Raw genomic sequence first — 22,870 nt, 5'->3', positions numbered from 1 at the left:
AAAGGTTGCTGTAAACATTAAACCTGATGATCAAGATTGCTGTAAACATTAAACCTGATGATAAAGGTTGCTGTAAACATTAAACCTGATGATAAAGGTTGCTGTAAACATTAAACCTGATGATAAAGGTTACGTAAACATTAAACCTGATGATGAGGGTTGCTGTTAACATTAAACCTGATGATAAAGGTTGCTGTAAGCATTAAACCTGATGATAAAGGTTGCTGTAAACATTAAACCTGATGATGAGGGTTGCTGTAAACATTAAACCTGATGATAAAGGTTGATGTAAACATTAAACCTGATGATAAAGGTTGCAGTAAACATTAAACCTGATGATAAAGGTTGCAGTAAACATTAAACCTGACAATCAAGGTTACGTAAACATTAAACCTGATGATCAAGGTTGCTGTAAACATTAAACCTGATGATAAAGGTTGCAGTAAACATTAAACCTGATGATAAAGGTTGCTGTAAGCATTAAACCTGATGATAAAGGTTGCTGTAAACATTAAACCTGATGATGAGGGTTGCTGTAAACATTAAACCTGATGATAAAGGTTGCTGTAAACATTAAACCTGATAATAAAGGTTGCTGTAAGCATTAAACCTGATGATAAAGGTTGCTGTAAGCATTAAACCTGATGATAAAGGTTGCTGTAAACATTAAACCTGATGATGAGGGTTGCTGTAAACATTAAACCTGATGATAAAGGTTGCTGTAAACATTAAACCTGATGATAAAGGTTGCTGTAAACATTAAACCTGATGATCAAGATTGCTGTAAACATTAAACCTGATGATAAAGGTTGCTGTAAACATTAAACCTGATGATAAAGGTTGCTGTAAACATTAAACCTGATGATAAAGGTTACGTAAACATTAAACCTGATGATAAAGGTTGCTGTTAACATTAAACCTGATGATAAAGGTTGCTGTAAGCATTAAACCTGATGATCAAGGTTGTGTAAACATTAAACCTGATGATAAAGGTTGCTGTAAACATTAAACCTGATGATAAAGGTTGATGTAAACATTAAACCTGATGAAAAAGGTTGCTGTAAACATTAAACCTGATGATAAAGGTTGCTGTAAACATTAAACCTGATGATAAAGGTTGCAGTAAACATTAAACCTGATGATAAAGGTTGCTGTAAGCATTAAACCTGATGATAAAGGTTGCTGTAAACATTAAACCTGATGATGAGGGTTGCTGTAAACATTAAACCTGATGATAAAGGTTGATGTAAACATTAAACCTGATGATAAAGGTTGCAGTAAACATTAAACCTGATGATAAAGGTTGCAGTAAACATTAAACCTGACAATCAAGGTTACGTAAACATTAAACCTGATGATCAAGGTTGCTGTAAACATTAAACCTGATGATAAAGGTTGCAGTAAACATTAAACCTGATGATAAAGGTTGCTGTAAGCATTAAACCTGATGATAAAGGTTGCTGTAAACATTAAACCTGATGATGAGGGTTGCTGTAAACATTAAACCTGATGATAAAGGTTGCTGTAAACATTAAACCTGATAATAAAGGTTGCTGTAAGCATTAAACCTGATGATAAAGGTTGCTGTAAGCATTAAACCTGATGATAAAGGTTGCTGTAAACATTAAACCTGATGATGAGGGTTGCTGTAAACATTAAACCTGATGATAAAGGTTGCTGTAAACATTAAACCTGATGATAAAGGTTGCTGTAAACATTAAACCTGATGATAAAGGTTGCTGTAAACATTAAACCTGATGATCAAGATTGCTGTAAACATTAAACCTGATGATAAAGGTTGCTGTAAACATTAAACCTGATGATAAAGGTTACGTAAACATTAAACCTGATGATAAAGGTTGCTGTTAACATTAAACCTGATGATAAAGGTTGCTGTAAGCATTAAACCTGATGATCAAGGTTGTGTAAACATTAAACCTGATGATAAAGGTTGCTGTAAACATTAAACCTGATGATAAAGGTTGATGTAAACATTAAACCTGATGAAAAAGGTTGCTGTAAACATTAAACCTGATGATCAAGGTTGATGTAAACATTAAACCTGATGATAAAGGTTGCTGTAAACATTAAACCTGATGATCAAGGTTGATGTAAACATTAAACCTGATGATAAAGGTTGCAGTAAACATTAAACCTGATGATAAAGGTTACATAAACATTAAACCTGATGATAAAGGTTGCAGTAAACATTAAACCTGATGATAAAGGTTGCAATAAACATTAAACCTGATGATAAAGGTTGCAATAAACATTAAACCTGATGATCAAGGTTACGTAAACATTAAACCTGATGATAAAGGTTGCTGTAAACATTAAACCTGATGATGAGGGTTGCTGTAAACATTAAACCTGATGATAAAGGTTGCTGTAAACATTAAACCTGATGATAAAGGTTGCTGTAAGCATTAAACCTGATGATAAAGGTTGCTGTAAACATTAAACCTGATGATCAAGGTTGCAGTAAACATTAAACCTGATGATAAATGTTGCTGTAAACATTAAACCTGATGATAAAGGTTGCAGTAAACATTAAACCTGATGATAAAGGTTGCTGTAAGCATTAAACCTGATGATAAAGGTTGCTGTAAACATTAAACCTGATGATGAGGGTTGCTGTAAACATTAAACCTGATGATAAAGGTTGCTGTAAACATTAAACCTGATGATAAAGGTTGCTGTAAGCATTAAACCTGATGATAAAGGTTGCTGTAAGCATTAAACCTGATGATAAAGGTTGCTGTAAACATTAAACCTGATGATGAGGGTTGCTGTAAACATTAAACCTGATGATAAAGGTTGCTGTAAACATTAAACCTGATGATCAAGGTTGCTGTAAACATTAAACCTGATGATAAAGGTTGCAGTAAACATTAAACCTGATGATAAAGGTTGCTGTAAGCATTAAACCTGATGATAAAGGTTGCTGTAAACATTAAACCTGATGATGAGGGTTGCTGTAAACATTAAACCTGATGATAAAGGTTGCTGTAAACATTAAACCTGATGATAAAGGTTGCTGTAAGCATTAAACCTGATGATAAAGGTTGCTGTAAGCATTAAACCTGATGATAAAGGTTGCTGTAAACATTAAACCTGATGATGAGGGTTGCTGTAAACATTAAACCTGATGATAAAGGTTGCTGTAAACATTAAACCTGATGATCAAGGTTGATGTAAACATTAAACCTGATGATAAAGGTTGCAGTAAACATTAAACCTGATGATAAAGGTTGCAGTAAACATTAAACCTGACAATCAAGGTTACGTAAACATTAAACCTGATGATCAAGGTTGCTGTAAACATTAAACCTGATGATAAAGGTTGCAGTAAACATTAAACCTGATGATAAAGGTTGCTGTAAGCATTAAACCTGATGATAAAGGTTGCTGTAAACATTAAACCTGATGATGAGGGTTGCTGTAAACATTAAACCTGATGATAAAGGTTGCTGTAAACATTAAACCTGATGATAAAGGTTGCTGTAAACATTAAACCTGATGATCAAGGTTGATGTAAACATTAAACCTGATGAAAAAGGTTGCAGTAAACATTAAACCTGATGATAAAGGTTACATAAACATTAAACCTGATGATAAAGGTTGCAGTAAACATTAAACCTGATGATAAAGGTTGCAATAAACATTAAACCTGATGATAAAGGTTGCAATAAACATTAAACCTGATGATCAAGGTTACGTAAACATTAAACCTGATGATAAAGGTTGCTGTAAACATTAAACCTGATGATGAGGGTTGCTGTAAACATTAAACCTGATGATAAAGGTTGCTGTAAACATTAAACCTGATGATAAAGGTTGCTGTAAGCATTAAACCTGATGATAAAGGTTGCTGTAAACATTAAACCTGATGATCAAGGTTGCAGTAAACATTAAACCTGATGATAAATGTTGCTGTAAACATTAAACCTGATGATAAAGGTTGCAGTAAACATTAAACCTGATGATAAAGGTTGCTGTAAGCATTAAACCTGATGATAAAGGTTGCTGTAAACATTAAACCTGATGATGAGGGTTGCTGTAAACATTAAACCTGATGATAAAGGTTGCTGTAAACATTAAACCTGATGATAAAGGTTGCTGTAAGCATTAAACCTGATGATAAAGGTTGCTGTAAGCATTAAACCTGATGATAAAGGTTGCTGTAAACATTAAACCTGATGATGAGGGTTGCTGTAAACATTAAACCTGATGATAAAGGTTGCTGTAAACATTAAACCTGATGATAAAGGTTGCTGTAAACATTAAACCTGATGATCAAGATTGCTGTAAACATTAAACCTGATGATAAAGGTTGCTGTAAACATTAAACCTGATGATAAAGGTTGCTGTAAACATTAAACCTGATGATAAAGGTTACGTAAACATTAAACCTGATGATGAGGGTTGCTGTTAACATTAAACCTGATGATAAAGGTTGCTGTAAGCATTAAACCTGATGATAAAGGTTGCTGTAAACATTAAACCTGATGATAAAGGTTGATGTAAACATTAAACCTGATGAAAAAGGTTGCTGTAAACATTAAACCTGATGATCAAGGTTGCAGTAAACATTAAACCTGATGATAAAGGTTACATAAACATTAAACCTGATGATAAAGGTTGCAGTAAACATTAAACCTGATGATAAAGGTTGCAATTAACATTAAACCTGATGATAAAGGTTGCAATAAACATTAAACCTGATGATCAAGGTTACGTAAACATTAAACCTGACGATCAAGGTTATGTTAAACATTAAACCTGATGATCAAGGTTGCTGTAAACATTAAACCTGATGATAAAGGTTGCTGTAAACATTAAACCTGATGATAAAGGTTGCTGTAAACATTAAACCTGATGATAAAGGTTGCTGTAAGCATTAAACCTGATGATAAAGGTTGCTGTAAACATTAAACCTGATGATGAGGGTTGCTGTAAACATTAAACCTGATGATAAAGGTTGCTGTAAACATTAAACCTGATGATAAAGGTTGCTGTAAACATTAAACCTGATGATAAAGGTTGCTGTAAACATTAAACCTGATGATAAAGGTTGCTGTAAACATTAAACCTGATGATAAAGGTTGCTGTAAACATTAAACCTGATGATAAAGGTTGCTGTAAACATTAAACCTGATGATCAAGGTTGCTGTAAACATTAAACCTGATGATAAAGGTTGCTGTAAACATTAAACCTGATGATAAAGGTTACGTAAACATTAAACCTGATGAAAAAGGTTGCTGTAAACATTTAACCTGATGATCAAGGTTGCAGTAAACATTAAACCTGATGATCAAGGTTGCAGTAAACATTAAACCTGATGATAAAGGTTGCAATAAACATTAAACCTGATGATCAAGGTTGCAGTTAACATTAAACCTGATGATAAAGGTTGCTGTAAACATTAAACCTGATGATAAAGGTTGCTGTAAACATTAAACCTGATGATAAAGGTTGCTGTAAACATTTAACCTGATGATCAAGGTTGCAGTAAACATTAAACCTGATGATAAAGGTTGCAGTAAACATTAAACCTGATGATAAAGGTTGCAATAAACATTAAACCTGATGATCAAGGTTGCAGTTAACATTAAACCTGATGATAAAGGTTGATGTAAACATTAAACCTGATGATAAAGGTTGCTGTAAACATTAAACCTGATGATAAAGGTTGCTGTAAACATTAAACCTGATGATAAAGGTTGCTGTAAACATTTAACCTGATGATAAAGGTTGCTGTAAACATTAAACCTGATGATAAAGGTTGCTGTAAACATTAAACCTGATGATAAAGGTTGCTGTAAGCATTAAACCTGATGATAAAGGTTGCTGTAAGCATTAAACCTGATGATCAAGGTTGCTGTAAACATTAAACCTGATGATAAAGGTTGCTGTAAACATTAAACCTGATGATAAAGGTTGCAGTAAACATTAAACCTGATGATAAAGGTTGCTGTAAACATTTAACCTGATGATAAAGGTTGCTGTAAACATTAAACCTGATGATAAAGGTTGCTGTAAACATTAAACCTGATGATAAAGGTTGCTGTAAGCATTAAACCTGATGATAAAGGTTGCTGTAAGCATTAAACCTGATGATCAAGGTTGCTGTAAACATTAAACCTGATGATAAAGGTTGCTGTAAACATTAAACCTGATGATAAAGGTTGCTGTAAACATTAAACCTGATGATAAAGGTTACGTAAACATTAAACCTGATGATAAAGGTTGCTGTAAACATTAAACCTGATGATAAAGGTTACGTAAACATTAAACCTGATGATAAAGGTTGCAATAAACATCAAACCTGATGATCAAGGTTGCTGTAAACATTAAACCTGATGATAAAGGTTACGTAAAACATGCATCTAACCATTTAGACTTTTATTGACACTTCATTTGAATAATCAGAGTAAACAGATGATAGGATACTGACACAGTCTTAAATTTACAATGTGAAAATTTGTCTCATGTCATACCTGGGAATTAGCTTCCACTGAAAATATACAATACAATGCTTATTTCTTGCTCTCTAAATTAGATAATGTTCAAGCTCATATGAAAGCTATATTTTAAGTCACATGGTCTAACTTCTCACACTGAAGCCACATGAGAGCTAAGACGTGTGAGAACTAAGTCCTGTTAAAGCTTAGCCATGTGAAATTTCAGTCCTGTGAGAAATAAGCCATGTGAAAGATGAGCCACATGAGAGCTAAGAATAACAATCAATTTAGTGGAACACTGTAAATTCCCCATATTTTGATAGATAAAAATATATAATAGTTACAAACTGATAAAATATTGATGGTGATTTGATACCAGATTCTGTTCATACTCTTTGTTAGTTAAGCAACATTATGTGAACAACCGCAAAGATAATAATTTAATGTATCTCTAGACATATTAAGTATGAATATTAGACAGGTTTAATGTATGAATCTGAATCAGAATAACACAATAAAGTATCCCTGTGGGATGATATCTATATATGATATATAATTTCCTTGCTGACCTATCAATTAGAATCATCCACAATAGTAGTTAGACTGGGAACAGTAAAGACTTGTATATAATTTCCTCCTCACTCATACTGGTTCCTGGTTTGACCAATATAAAAAGTAATCTGTAACCTTTGGACATATAAATCTATATATTAAATTCAGTATGAAAACGCAAAGAAAACAAGTTATCGAGATTGATTTCAATCAAAACGATGGAAAATGAAATGGTAAACCAATTTTTGGCGATTTAAAATGTCATGACTTTTTTTATAATGTCACCAAGGAAAGAAGATATCAAGCCATTATCAACTTGTCGAGATTTTAAATCCAGATTGTTCTAATGAATATATTTACAGGGAAAAGGATGAACAGGGGCCCAGTAGCTCAGAGTTCTAAATTTTGGGCTAGTAAATTTTAGCTTAAAATTTCCATAGTGCTTATGTTAATCAATAGTCAAGTTCACATTAAATCCATGTTCCCAGCACATAGGTATAGAACCACTAATTCGGGCCCGGTCGGAAAGAACATACAAGAAAGTAGTACATATTTTAAACAAAATAGTTCCTACGCATAGCTGTATCTTTGTCAATAGTGGGAATATTTGGGTAGTTTTAGTATCAAATGAAAGCTTGGGGACTTGGAATTACTGTAGAACCCTTGTTGAAAGTTTCATTTGAATAATAAAGAAGTAAATGAAAATTTAATAGGAGGGCTTATTTGGCCTGTTGTTCAGATCAGAAGTTCCTGTTTTTGTACTATCAAACTTCTGGGAACCAGTACGCTCTAATATGCAATTAAAGGTATGTTGATTTTTTCAGCACAAGTCAGCATAAGGTACAGGTTTGACATAAAATAAATGCCACTTTATTTGAACTTAAGACAAAATTGCCATTCATGCTGGAAGTTGCAGAATTTAACATAGAAAGCAATGGGGCTATGAATTAGTGGTTTTATACCACAAACAATATGCTCTAAGGAATTAAACAAAAAATAGGTGGTAATGAAAGAAGCCTATTATTTAAATGTTATCAAGAAGATGCTATGAAACATAAAGGTCTTTTAATTTCTTGAATTCTAAAATTCCACCTCAAGAAAAATAATTTACATGGTGTAAATTTAAAGATTTTAAATTAAGGATGACGTCATAGAAACTACATCCCAAGTTATGTATAAAACTAGGATATACAGGATACACATCAGTGAAACAGAAACCCAACAAAACATCATTTTCAACAACAGAAAAGATAAAATTTAGATGTAAACAGAGTAAATTGAAAAAGAAAACTTGTTACATGTACATGAAAGTAAGGTCATATTTCAAAAAATATGTGTGATAGCCAGTTTTGATCCCTAATGGTGGGATTCTGAGTTCCGAGCGATTTTCTGACTTGGCCACTCAGGTGTGCAGCAAAATCAGAAAATATTTCTGTATACAGAATCCCTAAAGAGAATAGACTAGTTTAAAACTGGACAACAACCAACAACTATGATATCTTATCTCAGTATACATAGATGTGGATATCACTCATCAAATACATCTCAAGTTCCCTGGATTAGAAAACTCAACACTTAACAATAAGATCAAACTCAATGGAACATAACTAGAGAGGAGATCAAACAATGTTCTTACAATATTATCAAGTTCATACTACAGCATTCAAATCTTATCAAAGATCACCAATCCTAAGTTATACTTCATCAGCAATTTCAGCAATGAACAAATCAAGCATCGATAAAGCATGACAGATATTCTAAATGCTTAATTAAAACCTTTTAAATGGATGCATGTATGCTTATTAAACTGCACACAAAAATCAATGGTCTATTCAACGAACTTCTCATAAAAAGACATTATCTTGATATTTGAACAAATTTATAACTTCAATAGCAAATGAAGCATGATTGAGAGGATAAAGCATCTTATTCTCCTTTAAAATGAAAGGCATGTATGTTAAGTTTTCCAACTATAAGAGGTCTATCATAAGCATAGTACTTCAGGAATACTTTTACTAATATGTTAACAAGAGTGCACATGCTGAAATGTCTCGCCTTCTTTACTAATCATTGATATTATGTTGATAGTCCTAAATATAAAGCTTTATTACAACTGTCACATAAACTTAACATTAACCAAGTAAACTAAACATTGACCAATGAACCATGAAAATGAGGTCAAGGTCAGATGAACCATGCTAGGCAGGCATGTACAGCTAACAATTCTTCCATACAACAAATATAGTTGACCTATTGCTTATAGTTTAAGAAAAACAGACCAAAACACAAAAACTTAACACTGAGCAATGAACCTTGAAAATGAGGTCAAGGTCAAATAAAACCTGCGTGACTGCCAAATAGATCATAAAATATTTCCATACACCAAATATAGTTGAACTATTGCATATAGTATTAGAAAAAAAGACCAAAACTCAAAAACTTAACTTTGACCACTGAACCATGAAAATGAGGTCAAGGTCAGATGACACCTGCCCGCTAGACATGTACACCTTACAATCATTCCATACACCAAATATAGTAGACCTATGGCATACAGTATAAGAAAAACAGACCAAAACACAAAAACTTAACTATAACCACTGAACCTTGAAAATGAGGTCAAGGTCAGATGACACCTGCCAGTTGGACATGTACACTTTACAGTCCTTCCATACACCAAATATACTAGACCTATTGCTTATAGTATCTGAGATATGGACTTGACCACCAAAACTTAACCTTGTTCACTGATCCATGAAATGAGGTCGAGGTCAAGTGAAAACTGTCTGACGGGCATACAGTATAAGAAAAACAGACCAAAACACAAAAACTTAACTATAACCACTGAACCATGAAAATGAGGTCAAGGTCAGATGACACCTGCCAGTTGGACATGTACACCTTACAGTCCTTCCATACACTGAATATACTAGACCTATTGCTTATAGTATCTGAGATATGGACTTGACCACCAAAACTTAACCTTGTTCACTGATCCATGAAATGAGGTCGTGGTTAAGTGAAAACTGTCTGACGGGCATGAGGACCTTGCAAGGTACGCACATACCAAATATAGTTATCCTATTACTTATAATAAGAGAGAATCTAACATTACAAAAAATCTTAACTTTTTTTTCAAGTAGTCACTGAACCATGAAAATGAGGTCAAAAACATTGGACATGTGACTGACGGAAACTTCGTAACATGAGGCATCCATATACAAAGTATGAAGCATCCAGACCTTCCACCTTCTAAAATATAAAGCTTTTAAGAAGTTAGCTAACGCCGCCGCCGGATCACTATCCCTATGTCGAGCTTTCTGCGACAAAAGTCGCAGGCTCGACAAAAAATTATATGTTGAAAGCAAGACTGATAAGGCAAAGTGGCATATCTTCCAAAAATGTTTTACCATAGCAATATTTCAACTTACCAAATTTCCACTGTATCAAAGCCAACTCTGACTAAGTAAAGTACACATGACAGAAGCTTGATAAGCAGATTAAAAATTCTGATCCGCAGGCCTACAAATATATAATAAAAATAATATAATATGATCCGCAGGACCACAAATACAGAATTATAATAAGTAAATAAGATCAACAGGCCTACAAATATAGAAATATGATAAATAAATATGATCTGCAGGCCTACAAATATAGAATTATGATATCGACTTTCCTATCCTTATTACCTTAATAATACTGATAACAGTACAAAATAATCATTATTTAAATAGAAGGACAAAATATTAATTCTTTGCATATTGCATTAAGTAAAAACTAAAAACCAATTATCACCAGTTCTAATTATCTTATTATCAACTACATATATATCATATGTAGAAAAACTTTAGTAGAGGCAGATTAATGATTACTAAGATAAACAATAACTGTATTGGTTTTGTTCATTGATGAATGCCGTAGAGTAACCTAGAGTGCTTACATTCATATCATTTTGACTCTCAGACTGGTCAATAGTTGTCAATTATATCACATCTCCTTATTTTCATAATGAGACTTATTATACAATGACTTTGTGTAAGGAAATTTGAACCATAAACCCCCATATCCAAAGCACAAGAATCATGGCACACATGATATGAAACACATGACTGGAGTAAAGAAATTTACCCAATCACAAACTTGTGCAATGTTTTACACTGTTGAAGATCGTATGTAATTTGAGAACAAAACGGATTTACTTCCAAACTATCCTTATATGTTGACAAAAACCCTCTAAACCCAGCCAAATTTGGTGTGATGGCCAATGAGAAAACTCTCCCCCAGAGACGAAATGACGTAGAAGCTTACAACTATAGGTCACTGTACGGCCTTCAACAGTGAGCAGTTAGTTGTCAGTTAACGATGAAATATAAGTTGAGGAAATTCTAATCTGTCACAGTAATAATTAAGACTCTTTTAGACGATAATTGGAATCACAGATAAAAGTACTTTCAATGTTATTTTCATCTTGTATTGTGTGTTAAATACAACTTTGAACTTTGAACCTATAAATCAACATTTAAACCCTGGAGCATTTGGCTACCAGGTAATTTCTCCTGGTCTTACATTAAATACATAGAATCCTTTTATGTGGACCAGTATCTGTGTTATATTGTTATAATATTATGATATCAATTAAAGAAAATCAATAATAATCTTAGAAAATTGACCAGTATGCAGGACTAAAGCTGTGACTGAATACATTCAATCAACATAGATGACAACAAATTTTCCAATTTCCTAGTAATGTTATAGTATTGAGCTCATGCTGGGAGTGACTTATTCCAATATACAGTAGTATATGAACTGCAAAATTCTGAAATCAGTTAAAAGTACTGTTATTTCAGAAATTAATGCGTGCATTTATAACTGTGAATCCTTGACTACTGGGAAAAACATGAAATCTAATTAATGTGATTACAAACATTTAATGAAGGAAAATCACTACAGAAATTACGAATGAGAGTTATTATTAATGAGAACCTGATACTGTCACATTTTTTACATTAATAAAAACAGTCCAATAATACTTGAATTTACAATATTCATAAAAAGGCTAAAATTCTTTTTTTTCTGATGAATTTATGGAAGCGAAAAAAGCACACCCTACAAGAGATGTATGTGCTTATTGACATAATTTTCAATAAACTCCATGTTTAATTCCTATTATCAGTAAAAATCATTTTGGTTAAAAAATCAATAACAGGAATGAAAAAATGACTTTTTATAACCTTTTAATCAAACTGATTATGCCATCAGTGATCAATTACTAAAGTTTTTCTGATAATAAAAACATTTGTTTAAGGATGTACTTAGGTGAAATTCAAAAAAAATCTAGATTTAAAAATTGATACTATAAGTCAGAAGAGCAATATTTAAGGAACAAAGTAAGCTCAAAATATTGATAGGTTATGGAGCTCCTTTTTGAGGTATTTAATTTTTTTTAAAATGGCGGAAAAAGCTCACTCTGACTTTTACCTTATATTTGCATTGGTATAATTTTGGTCTCTGATAATGAAAACAATCATTTTTACCTGACTTGAAATCACTGCTCTAATAGTAAAGATTTATCTCAAAAGCAATTTTTAAAATATCTATCTGAGAAGAGTACATTTTTAACCATTCTGAGATTATGTGGTTGTTCAATGAAAAAAATATTAATCTATTAGTAAAAAATAGATGTGGAATGAATGCCAATGGGAAATTATCCACCAGTGTTTAGATGACATGGATTTAAGCATTACTATAAGCCACAGTATACGGTCAGCCGTCAACAATGAACAAAACCCATACAGTAATTACAGTCAGCTATAAAAGGCCATGATTAAAGATAAAAAAACAATTCAAATGAAAAAAAGTGATTTATGGCAAACCTTTTCACTGACACTTATAAATGTATAATAACATATTTCTAGATTCTGAATGCTAAAAATAGTTGGTGTATTTTAAGATACTTGTCTTGTTGAAGACTTCAAACAACAATAAGGAGACATAGTATAATTACCAATAAGACTACTACCATTCAAAGACCAATGAACAAGGATGTAAACAGCTACAGTAGAAAAATAAGCAGATGTGGTATGATTGCCAATGAGACAACTATACACCAAAGACCAAGGACAGGTCATTGAAAGATCGTTAGATGCCATTTGTTTTTTATTCCCACTGCAGATACCTATTTATTTCTCTTCTGTTCTTTGTATAATAATAATCAAGACATTCAATACAATAAGCTTAACAAGATCAAATGAAAAGGAATGTAAAATATGAATAAAGGGAGATGTGGGGTATACTTTAATGAGACAGCAACCCAGCAATTAACAGAAAGATCATAGAAACAGACCTGAAAATATATCATCTTATAAAATCTTTACGTAAATTTACTAGAAGTTTTATCATTTATCAACAAAAATTAGATTTTGGAAATTCAAACCTTGCAAACAACATAATTGCAACTTATTTTTGCTATGAAAACTAAATACAATAGAATTACCATCTATCATAGGTTGCTAACATATTATTGGATGGTAAAGAGACCAAGTGTATTCATTACTTGTCTACAAGTTAGTATAAGGATGACCAAATTCTGATTAGCCTTGTACAGAGTTAACAAATCAATGTTCTCTTAGCTATATTTGATCTTATATCTTGTTTTTAGTTTGTGAACTTGGGACCTTAGTGTCTAAAGTCAATTTAGATATTCCAATAACTGCAGCTTATCAGCAGAGCAGCAAGACTGTATTTATCATGCAATTACCAATGTTTGCAGCCTGGGAATTAAACTTAAGTTCTATATGGTGTCAATTACTCAAAAGAAACTGGTAGATTTCTCTGTAGTGCTCTGACTTGTCACTTGTCACTTGTCACTTGGCATTTGTTTCATTTAATTTACTATCACAGGAGAAGGTTTGAAAAGGCCCCTATACTGTTTGTTTGGCCCTCATTTGAAGCTAAAATTTCAAATTAGTATTGAATACCTACATGGTATTATCAAACTGAATCATACTTTTTAAAAAACAATGCAGAGTTGAAAATATGTCTATTTGTGATAATTTACTTATCACTGTTCTTTTTATGACATTACAATTACATGTATCATCAATTTCAATTTTCCAACAAATTCTATGAAAACAGGCTAATTTCCACAGGTTTTCAGGATCAGAAACAAATAATGCATGCATCAACACAAAATATCTTGTGACATTATGTTTGTTAAAACAAGTATCATAGCTGATTTGATTAATTTGTTTGTCAAACCCTTCACTCTTACCTTGGCCTTAATTTGGTTGAAATTCAGAAGATTTTGTCAAATTTCACCAAAATCACTATTTTCTTTGTGAAATAGCTCCCATTTTGATTAAACGATGGAAGAAGAAATTGAGAATTGTTTCATGGATAAAATGGTCAAGGGAGATAACTGGTTTACTTATAAGAACCAACCAATCCCATTGTACAAAACACAACTAACAATTAACAGGATGATATCTTACTTGATCTTTGGTTTTTGATGAAATATAGCTGTAACTTCTCCTTTAATGACTTCTCATTGGTGAAAAATTCTACTCTCACCCTGAAAAATACCATAAACATTGTTAGTCAGGTGCACCTTCTTTGCATACAGTTACTGAAAAAAGCATGACACAAAGGTCTTGACAATACACAAATGTAAAACTAAACAGTAAATAATGTTCGCAAGAGGGTTTAGATCAAGAACAAACTCTTTAAAAAAAGTGGTGCAATTTTAATTAATGCTTTTTTGCTTAAAATCATTTTTGAACTGTTTAGGTTTTAAGGGAGGGGTTGCAAAGTTCTGTTTTTTACGATGCAAAAGAAAGCTTTGAGTTATATCTGATTTGCTTGTTTGTTTTCTCTTGTTTATAGTTTTTGTTTTGTTTTGGTTTGGCTTTTTTGGGAGGGGGATTCTCTGTGCGTCTAGTTAGTTTAAATTCTTGTCCCCTCATTAAATATTCTAGACAAAATTAAACACTATATAAAGCTTCAATGTAAAATGCTATCTAAAAATTCCATTAATGCTACAATACAAATATGTTACAATGTACATACAAATAATTTTGAATGTGTATAATATATGTGTCTTATACAGATTCCTGAGGTCAATACTATAGACAAAATAAAATTCCATTTAAAATATCAAAAGAAAATAATCATTACATATGAGACAGCAACAAATAAAAAACAACCTTAGGTCAACATATAATCTTCAACAATTGACAAGTGTCTATGCCATATATCAAGCTGTAATTCTCACAAAATCTTCTATGTATAATATAATTGAAATAAGTTTTGAGATTACTCAACATTTCCTCCTTATATAGAAGGGATATAAACATATCTTTCTTTGAAAACAGAACTCCATGTGTATAGCCTGTTTAAAGTTCTATACATTGTATCAAAATAAATCAGAAATTCACAGTTCCAAAATTTCTTATTGTTATTTTTGCCACAATATTTTATAAATAATTAAAAATATGTCTATTCAATGTAATATAGAAATAAGGATATGGGGTATGATGAAGAAATAAGAAGATGTGGTATGATGTAGAAATAAAAAGATGTGGTATGATTGCCAATGAGACAACTATCTTAAATTAAAAAGATGTCCATTCAATGCAATAAGGTAAGATATAGAAATAAGGAGATGTGGTAAGATATAGAAATAAGGAGATGTGGTAAGATATAGAAATTAGGAGATGTGGTTTCATGTAGAAATTAGGAGATGTGGTAAGATATAGAAATAAGGAGATGTGGTAAGATATAGAAATAAGGAGATGTGGTTTGATGTAGAAATAAGGAGATGTGGTAAGATATAGAAATTAGGAGATGTGGTATGATATAGAAATTAGGAGATGTGGTATGATGTAGAAATTAGGAGATGTGGTAAGATATAGAAATAAGGAGATGTGGTAAGATTATTATAGAAATAAGGATATGTGGTATCATGTAGAAATTAGATGTGGTATGATGTAGAAATAAGGAGATGTGGTTTGATGTAGAAATAAGGAGATGTGGTATGGTGTAGAAATTAGGAGATGTGGTATGATGTAGAAATAAAAAGATGTGGTATGATTGCCAATGAGACAACTATCTTAAATTAAAAAGATGTCCATTCAATGCAATAAGGTAAGATATAGAAATAAGGAGATGTGGTAAGATATAGAAATAAGGAGATGTGGTAAGATATAGAAATTAGGAGATGTGGTAAGATATAGAAATAAGGAGATGTGGTTTGATGTAGAAATAAGGAGATGTGGTTTGATGTAGAAATAAGGAGATGTGGTATGATGTAGAAATTAGATGTGGTATGATGTAGAAATAAGGAGATGTGGTTTGATGTAGAAATAAGGATATGTGGTATGATGTAGAAATAAGGAGATGTGGTATGATATAGAAATTAAATGTGGTATGATGTAGAAATAAGGATATGTGGTTTGATGTAGAAATAAGGAGATGTGGTATGATGTAAATAAGATGTGGTAAGATGTGTAGAAATAAGGAGATGTAGTATGATGTAGAAATAAGAAGATTTGGTATGATATAGAAATAAGTAGATTTGGTATGATTGCCAATGAGACAACTATCCACCAGAATCTAAATGAATTGGATGTAAGCAATTATAGGTAACTGTATGACTATAATAACTATAGTCATTTTGTATATCACTAATAAAGAGGGATGTATATTTTATTATCACAATAGACATGCTGTTGTCACTAACAATATCATTCATTGAAATACAAATGATAAACATTTGACCATGACAAACTCCTTTCATATATAAGCTATAATGTATAGAATTGTAAATTGACCAGTTGCTGTCATTAGATCATTGCTTATTTACAGTTATTTACTTTACTTAGTATTGTTGATAATTTTTTAACATCAGACCTAATTTTTTATGTACAACTTTTTTATTTCTTGAGCAAAAATTCTGAAATTAATTGTCAGGGTTCATGTATTATATAGATAAAAATTATACACTGCAAAAGACATAGTTTTAATCATTCATTTTCGAAAATTTTTGAATCTCTAACTCAGACTTTATTGATTCGGAATCAAAACATTTCATGCAAATTTTGCAGTTAACCTGCTTTGAATGACATTCACATGGAACATTCATTTAATCACAATTTTATACAGAAAATGATGTTTTTGCATAAAAGACTTCCAATTTTCAACTATAATTACAATTAACATCCATATTAGTTCACACAGACATAATTTTGTTCAAAGAAAAATTAAAATAACACGAAAAACACATTAATCTATGGTATTCACAATTGCAGATGTTGACTTATTTAATGAGTATTTAAAGTCAGATCTGGTGAAATGTGAAATCATAAAACAATGGCAATGTTACGATGAAAAAAACTTACTTTGGTGGTGGAGGAATATTATCAGAAGTAGCAGATAGTTTAAGAACTCCGCTGTTCCTATGTGGTGATCGCCTCCTCCGATTGTTCATATTTTGGGAATGTTCGTTAGAATATTTGTGATGGTATATCCATGGATTTGACATTACGTAATGTTGTCCTGACTTTTAACCTATCCATTCTTGCATAATTTGGTGCAAAGTTTATACAAAACCATGAAAACTGCACTTCGCAAATCAATAATAATACAATACATTGTTTTAAACAGCAAGGACTGTTAATAATTGAACATCATAATTAAATATTTATACTTTCGTAACTGTCATCCGATCAATTTGTTGATTTGTTAATATCCAAATCATTTAAAACTCTGAAAACAATTTGAAATTTTTATTTCCTTAAAATTTCTTGTTCAATAGAATCTGTTTTACTCATGATTTTCACAATAAACACTGTAACATATGTTATCTAAATATTACAATCAATAGCATAGACATCTTGCTTAAAAAATATCAGGTATCCATGATTAACCTCTGTGTTATATAAAGACTGTTGTGAAAAATTATTTTCTATTGAAACAGAGCTATCAGCTATTGACTTGAAAAACGAACCTATCTTACAAATATATAACACTGCCTGTATAAATCAATAGGCCATCAACCAATAACTGTCCTCAACAGGTAAAATACATAACAAAGATATTGCTCTTTTATCTTATTGATGATCCTGTAAAAGATACAGACAGGATTTCATGGTAGCAGTAATACTAATTGGGAATTAGTCTGGAACAATTAACTGATGCAGTGTACTGTCTGTATTAATTACTTACAGATACACATTAGTGGGAGTAAGAAAATGTATCAAAGTGAACTACTTCATATAGGCCTTACTTTTGTAGAAGGGGATGATATTATTAACAAATAAATATTAATAAATAATTTCATTGATTGTTACAAGATCTTGCACTTCAGAAATAAAGTCACAAATATTGGTGAAATACTAGACCACTAACCATGGCAGACTTTGTGTGATTTGATTGGTTGATACATAGATGTATAAACCCATAGTGGGTTTATACATCTATAGTTGATACTTCAATCTGATCAAAAGCAGACCTTCACTTGCTGTTACATACTGTTATTTAATATGTCACATGGAAGATCTGGAGAAACCCAGTTAGGGGTCACATTCAGATACCCTTAATTCATCCAATCAAAATGTTACCTTTTGGAATTCTTGGTTTAGATTTGCATAATAATTACTTGTATATCTGTGTTCTGGAAAGGACCAGAGAGACACAATACAGATGCATTTAAACATTGTGCAGACCGAATATGAAAAACAATTAACCGATAGACAACTATATTGCTTATTGAAAATTTATTAATCAATAAAATTAATGAGTCAGGTAAAGCTATACATTTAATTTTGCAAAAGAGTTGAAAAGTAAGTGAAATGTTTTTGGATTCAGACATAATATACATGTACCACCACATCGGCCAATTTATACTTACCTACTAGTAAAAGGTCAGTATTTTCAAAGCAACAATTTGATGGGATTCGGCACCAGGTGACCTTGAGGTGACATATAAGTTGACAGGAGAAAATTTACTAGTGAACTTTTTACTCAGATTGGTTGAGTTTTAAGAAAATTTAGAAAATACCATAAGAAGCCAATCAAAAGCCATTTATTAAAATCATTTTACAGGTAAACGGAAAGTCAGGATATTAGACTTCTGTAGATAAAAGCCAGGTAAAAAGGAACTTACAAGAAATTTGAAATCAACAAATATATTATATATATGCACTTAAAAAATAAATTATATAGTGCACAACAGTTACTGAATACAGCCAATGCATTTTTCTGTGTCATAACGGGATAAGTTTCAATTATAGCATTATAACATTTACACTAATTGTGAAAACTGCCATTACCAACAAAATGATGTGCTATATATCACTTTGAGTTTTGCAACTGCATTGAAATATGGCAGCAATTTTCCTGCATTAATTGCCACATCAATCTTCACTGTGCAATTTACAAATTAACCATATTTTATCTATAACTTTATATGCAACAAGTAAGCAAAATGTCTAAAACTATAAAATACCTGCAAAATATATATTCCTTTATTGACAGATAATGAATAATAATTAGCAAAACTGTTCTTCAGAATATTTCATATCTATTTGTAATAAACATAATAATATAAAATTAGAAGATGTGGAATAATCCCCAATGAGACGACTATTCGCCATAGTCCAAATGATGTAAGCATCTATAGGCCAATGTACTGCCTTGAACACAATAAGCAAAACCCTTTCTGTCAGTTATTAAAGCCTCCTCGACATGACAAAATGTGAAACAATTTAAACCAGAAAACCAACATACTGTGTAATGTAACCATTTGTGTGACAGGACGCTGTAAATAAAACATAACAAACTCATATTGACCTCTTTATGTCACATTTTATATAATGGATATGTTATCAAACCCATATAAACCATAACATGACTGAGTAAAAGTCATAATTATCATTTAATAAGCATTCATTTTATATATTATTAAATGTATCTTCTTACAAATAACATCAAAACCAGGAAGTTTATTTCATCAAAGATATGATCAACATCAATCTATCTGCCCAGATTATGGCTTTTAATTAGCTATAATTACATTACATGTATGTTTCATTAGAATCCATAAATTTTATTGGCTGACAACAATTGCGAGGCACTCCAATATCATATTTTGTTTCCGTATAAATACAACAGCTATGACTGCATTGAACTGCACATGCTATCTGTGACAATGTTAAAATAAAGCATTGAAAAATAAACAAAAAACTTGATATAACTCTTTAAATTCATAGTTGTAGCATAAAAATGTAATTATAAGAACTGAATGCTTCTTTTTTAATTTTATAGCTTTGTCAAAGCGTTGATCATGCGCACATTTTTAAATATGAAGCACTTCAGCTCTGCATATAATTCTTAAATTCAGAAGTTTTAACGTCACAATAAAAATAAAATGTGGTATGAGTGCCAATGAGACAACTCTCTGTCCAAGTCACAATGTATAAAAAGTTAACAATTATGGTCAAAGTACGGCCTTCAACACAGAGCCTTGGCTCACACTGAACAGCAAGCTATAACTTAGGGCCCCAAAATGACTAGTGTAAAACAATTCAAACAGAAAAACCAATGGTCTTATCTATATAAAAAACGAAAAACAATAAATACCTATGAACCACACCAACAAACGACAACCACTGAACAACAGGCTCCTGACTTAGGACAGGTGAATAAAAATGCAGCGGGTTTAAACGTTTTAACAGGTGCCAACCTTCACCCTAACCTGAGACAGTAGTGTAACATTACAACATAATAAAATGCTCCACTGGGGCGCAGCTTGATACGACCGCAGAGGTCGAACCCTGAACAGTTGGGGCAAGAATGGACACAACATTCAAGCTTGATACAGCACTGAATTTGGATTGTAATTAAATATTTGACACAGCATAGGTTTCTGACACAGAATGAATGTGGTCTAAGAACTTAAAAAATTTTAATTTACCTATTCAAACCATATCATTATTATTTGCTTTTATATATAAATCAGAAATAACCAATTTAAAATGGAAAATTTTAAAGAAAAAAAAGGAAAAAAAAAATCCCCTCCCCCAAATTTTTTGAACCCCCTTATCATTCATCACCCCCAAACTCAATCCAAGCCTTCCCTTTGTGTTATGGTATCTTGCAGTACAATTTCAGAGAGATCCATACACTTGAACACAAGTTATTGTTTGGAAACTAGAAAAATACTTGTTTTTTGGCCCCAAATTCCTAAACGTTTAGGGCAATTACCCCCATACTCAAACCCAGCTTTCCCTTTGTGATATGGAACCTTGCAGTACAATTTCATAAAGATCCATATACTTATACACAAGTTATTGTCCTGAAACTAGAGAAATGCTTGTTTTTTTGCCCCTTTATGGCCCCTAATTCCTAAAATTTTGAGGGAATTACCCCCAAAATCAATCCCAACCTTCCCTTTGTGGTATGGCACCTTGCAGTACAATTTCAGAGAGATTCATACACTTGAACACAAGTTATTGTCTGGAAACTAGAAAAATGCTTATTTTTGGCCCCTTTTTGGCCCCTTATTCCTAAACGTTTTGGGCAATTACCCCCAAACTCAATTCCAGCTTTCCCTTTGTGATATGGAACCTTGTAGTACAATATCATAAAGATCCATATACTTACACACAAGTTATTGTCATGAAACTAGAAAAATGCTTGTTTTTTGCCCCTTTTTGGCCCCTAATTCCTAAAAATTTGGAGGCAATTACCCCCAAAATCAATCCCAGCATTCCCTTTGTGATATGGAACCTTGTGGTACAATGTCAGAGAGATCCATATACTTACACATAAGTTATTGTCACGAAACTAGAAAAATGCTTGTTTTTTGCCCCTTTTTGGACCCTAATTCCTAAAATTTGGAGGCAATTACCCCCAAAATCAATCCCAGCATTCCCTTTGTGATATGGAACCTTGTGGTACAATGTCAGAGAGATCCATACACTAACACACAAGTTATGTCTGGAAGTTACAAAAATGCTTATTTTTGGCCCCTTTTTGGCCCCTAATTCCTTAACTGTTGGTACCATAACCCCCAAAATCAATCCCCACCTTCCTTTTGTGGTATTGAACCTTATGGTAAAATTTCATCGAGATCCATTCACTTAAACTAAAGTGACAGTGCGAAAACCAATGTGTCTTCGGACGACGACAACGACGACAACGAAACCAGACGACGACGACGACGCCAACGTCATACCAATATACGACCACAAAATTTTTTTTGCGGTTGTATAAAAAGACGCACTATAAAATATCAATTGAAATGGCTTAACTTGATCAAAAAGACATTTAAACAAAAACAAGTAAACATACACTGAACGAATAAGTTTGATCTATGACACAATATAAATACAACATTAAAACATAGGTGCCTATATAACATAGATGTTACAGGTAGTAATAGAAAAGATGAGACAACTCTCAATAAGACAACTCTTACCTGGGATAAAATGTGACCGTGACTGAGAAAATGGGTCCAGATGAGATTTATACATATTTTCAATGCTACTAATGTGCTTACCATGAATACAAAATTTTATGATGATATCTCAACTGGTTTTGAAAATACAGCAGTTCATATTCGGCATACATTTATAATCAGAAAAATAAGGAAATTCAAACAAAATTCTGACTTTTTTTTATTTTTTTTGGTAATTGGAATGTTGTAATTGTGTTCCACCTCAATATTGTATTATCTATACATTGTAAATACTCCAGAATTGAATATCTATATTGATGACAAAAATCTAGTTTCTTGTGGAATATTTGTGTGTTAAATATGTGGTTTCCATGGAAACAAAACAATAAATATTCT

The 22,870-nt window shown here is 31.9% G+C and overlaps 1 protein-coding gene across 3 annotated transcripts in view; it reads right to left on the bottom strand.

Moving 5' to 3' along the window:
* Positions 1-22,870, bottom strand: part of LOC127729368 (potassium channel subfamily T member 2-like) — a 117,721-nt gene that overhangs the window by 82,440 nt on the left and 12,411 nt on the right. For 2 of the 3 annotated variants that reach the window (XM_052237146.1, XM_052237147.1), the window contains exons 1-3: positions 17,415-17,715; positions 14,511-14,590; positions 10,449-10,539 (exon numbers count right to left, since the gene is read on the bottom strand). In XM_052237146.1, coding sequence (XP_052093106.1) covers positions 10,449-10,539; positions 14,511-14,590; positions 17,415-17,557 — 314 coding nt within the window. In that variant the 5' untranslated portion in view covers positions 17,558-17,715. Of the gene's footprint in view, positions 1-10,448; positions 10,540-14,510; positions 14,591-17,414; positions 17,716-22,870 lie in introns of those variants that run through there. The other variant, XM_052237148.1, reaches the window with a different exon arrangement.

The sequence above is a fragment of the Mytilus californianus genome, unplaced genomic scaffold, assembly GCF_021869535.1.
Source record: "Mytilus californianus isolate M0D057914Y unplaced genomic scaffold, xbMytCali1.0.p SCAF_2, whole genome shotgun sequence".
NCBI lineage: Eukaryota > Metazoa > Mollusca > Bivalvia > Mytilida > Mytilidae > Mytilus > Mytilus californianus.
Note: the sequence above shows the minus strand (reverse complement) of the source record. Positions and strands in the feature narration are given on the sequence as shown.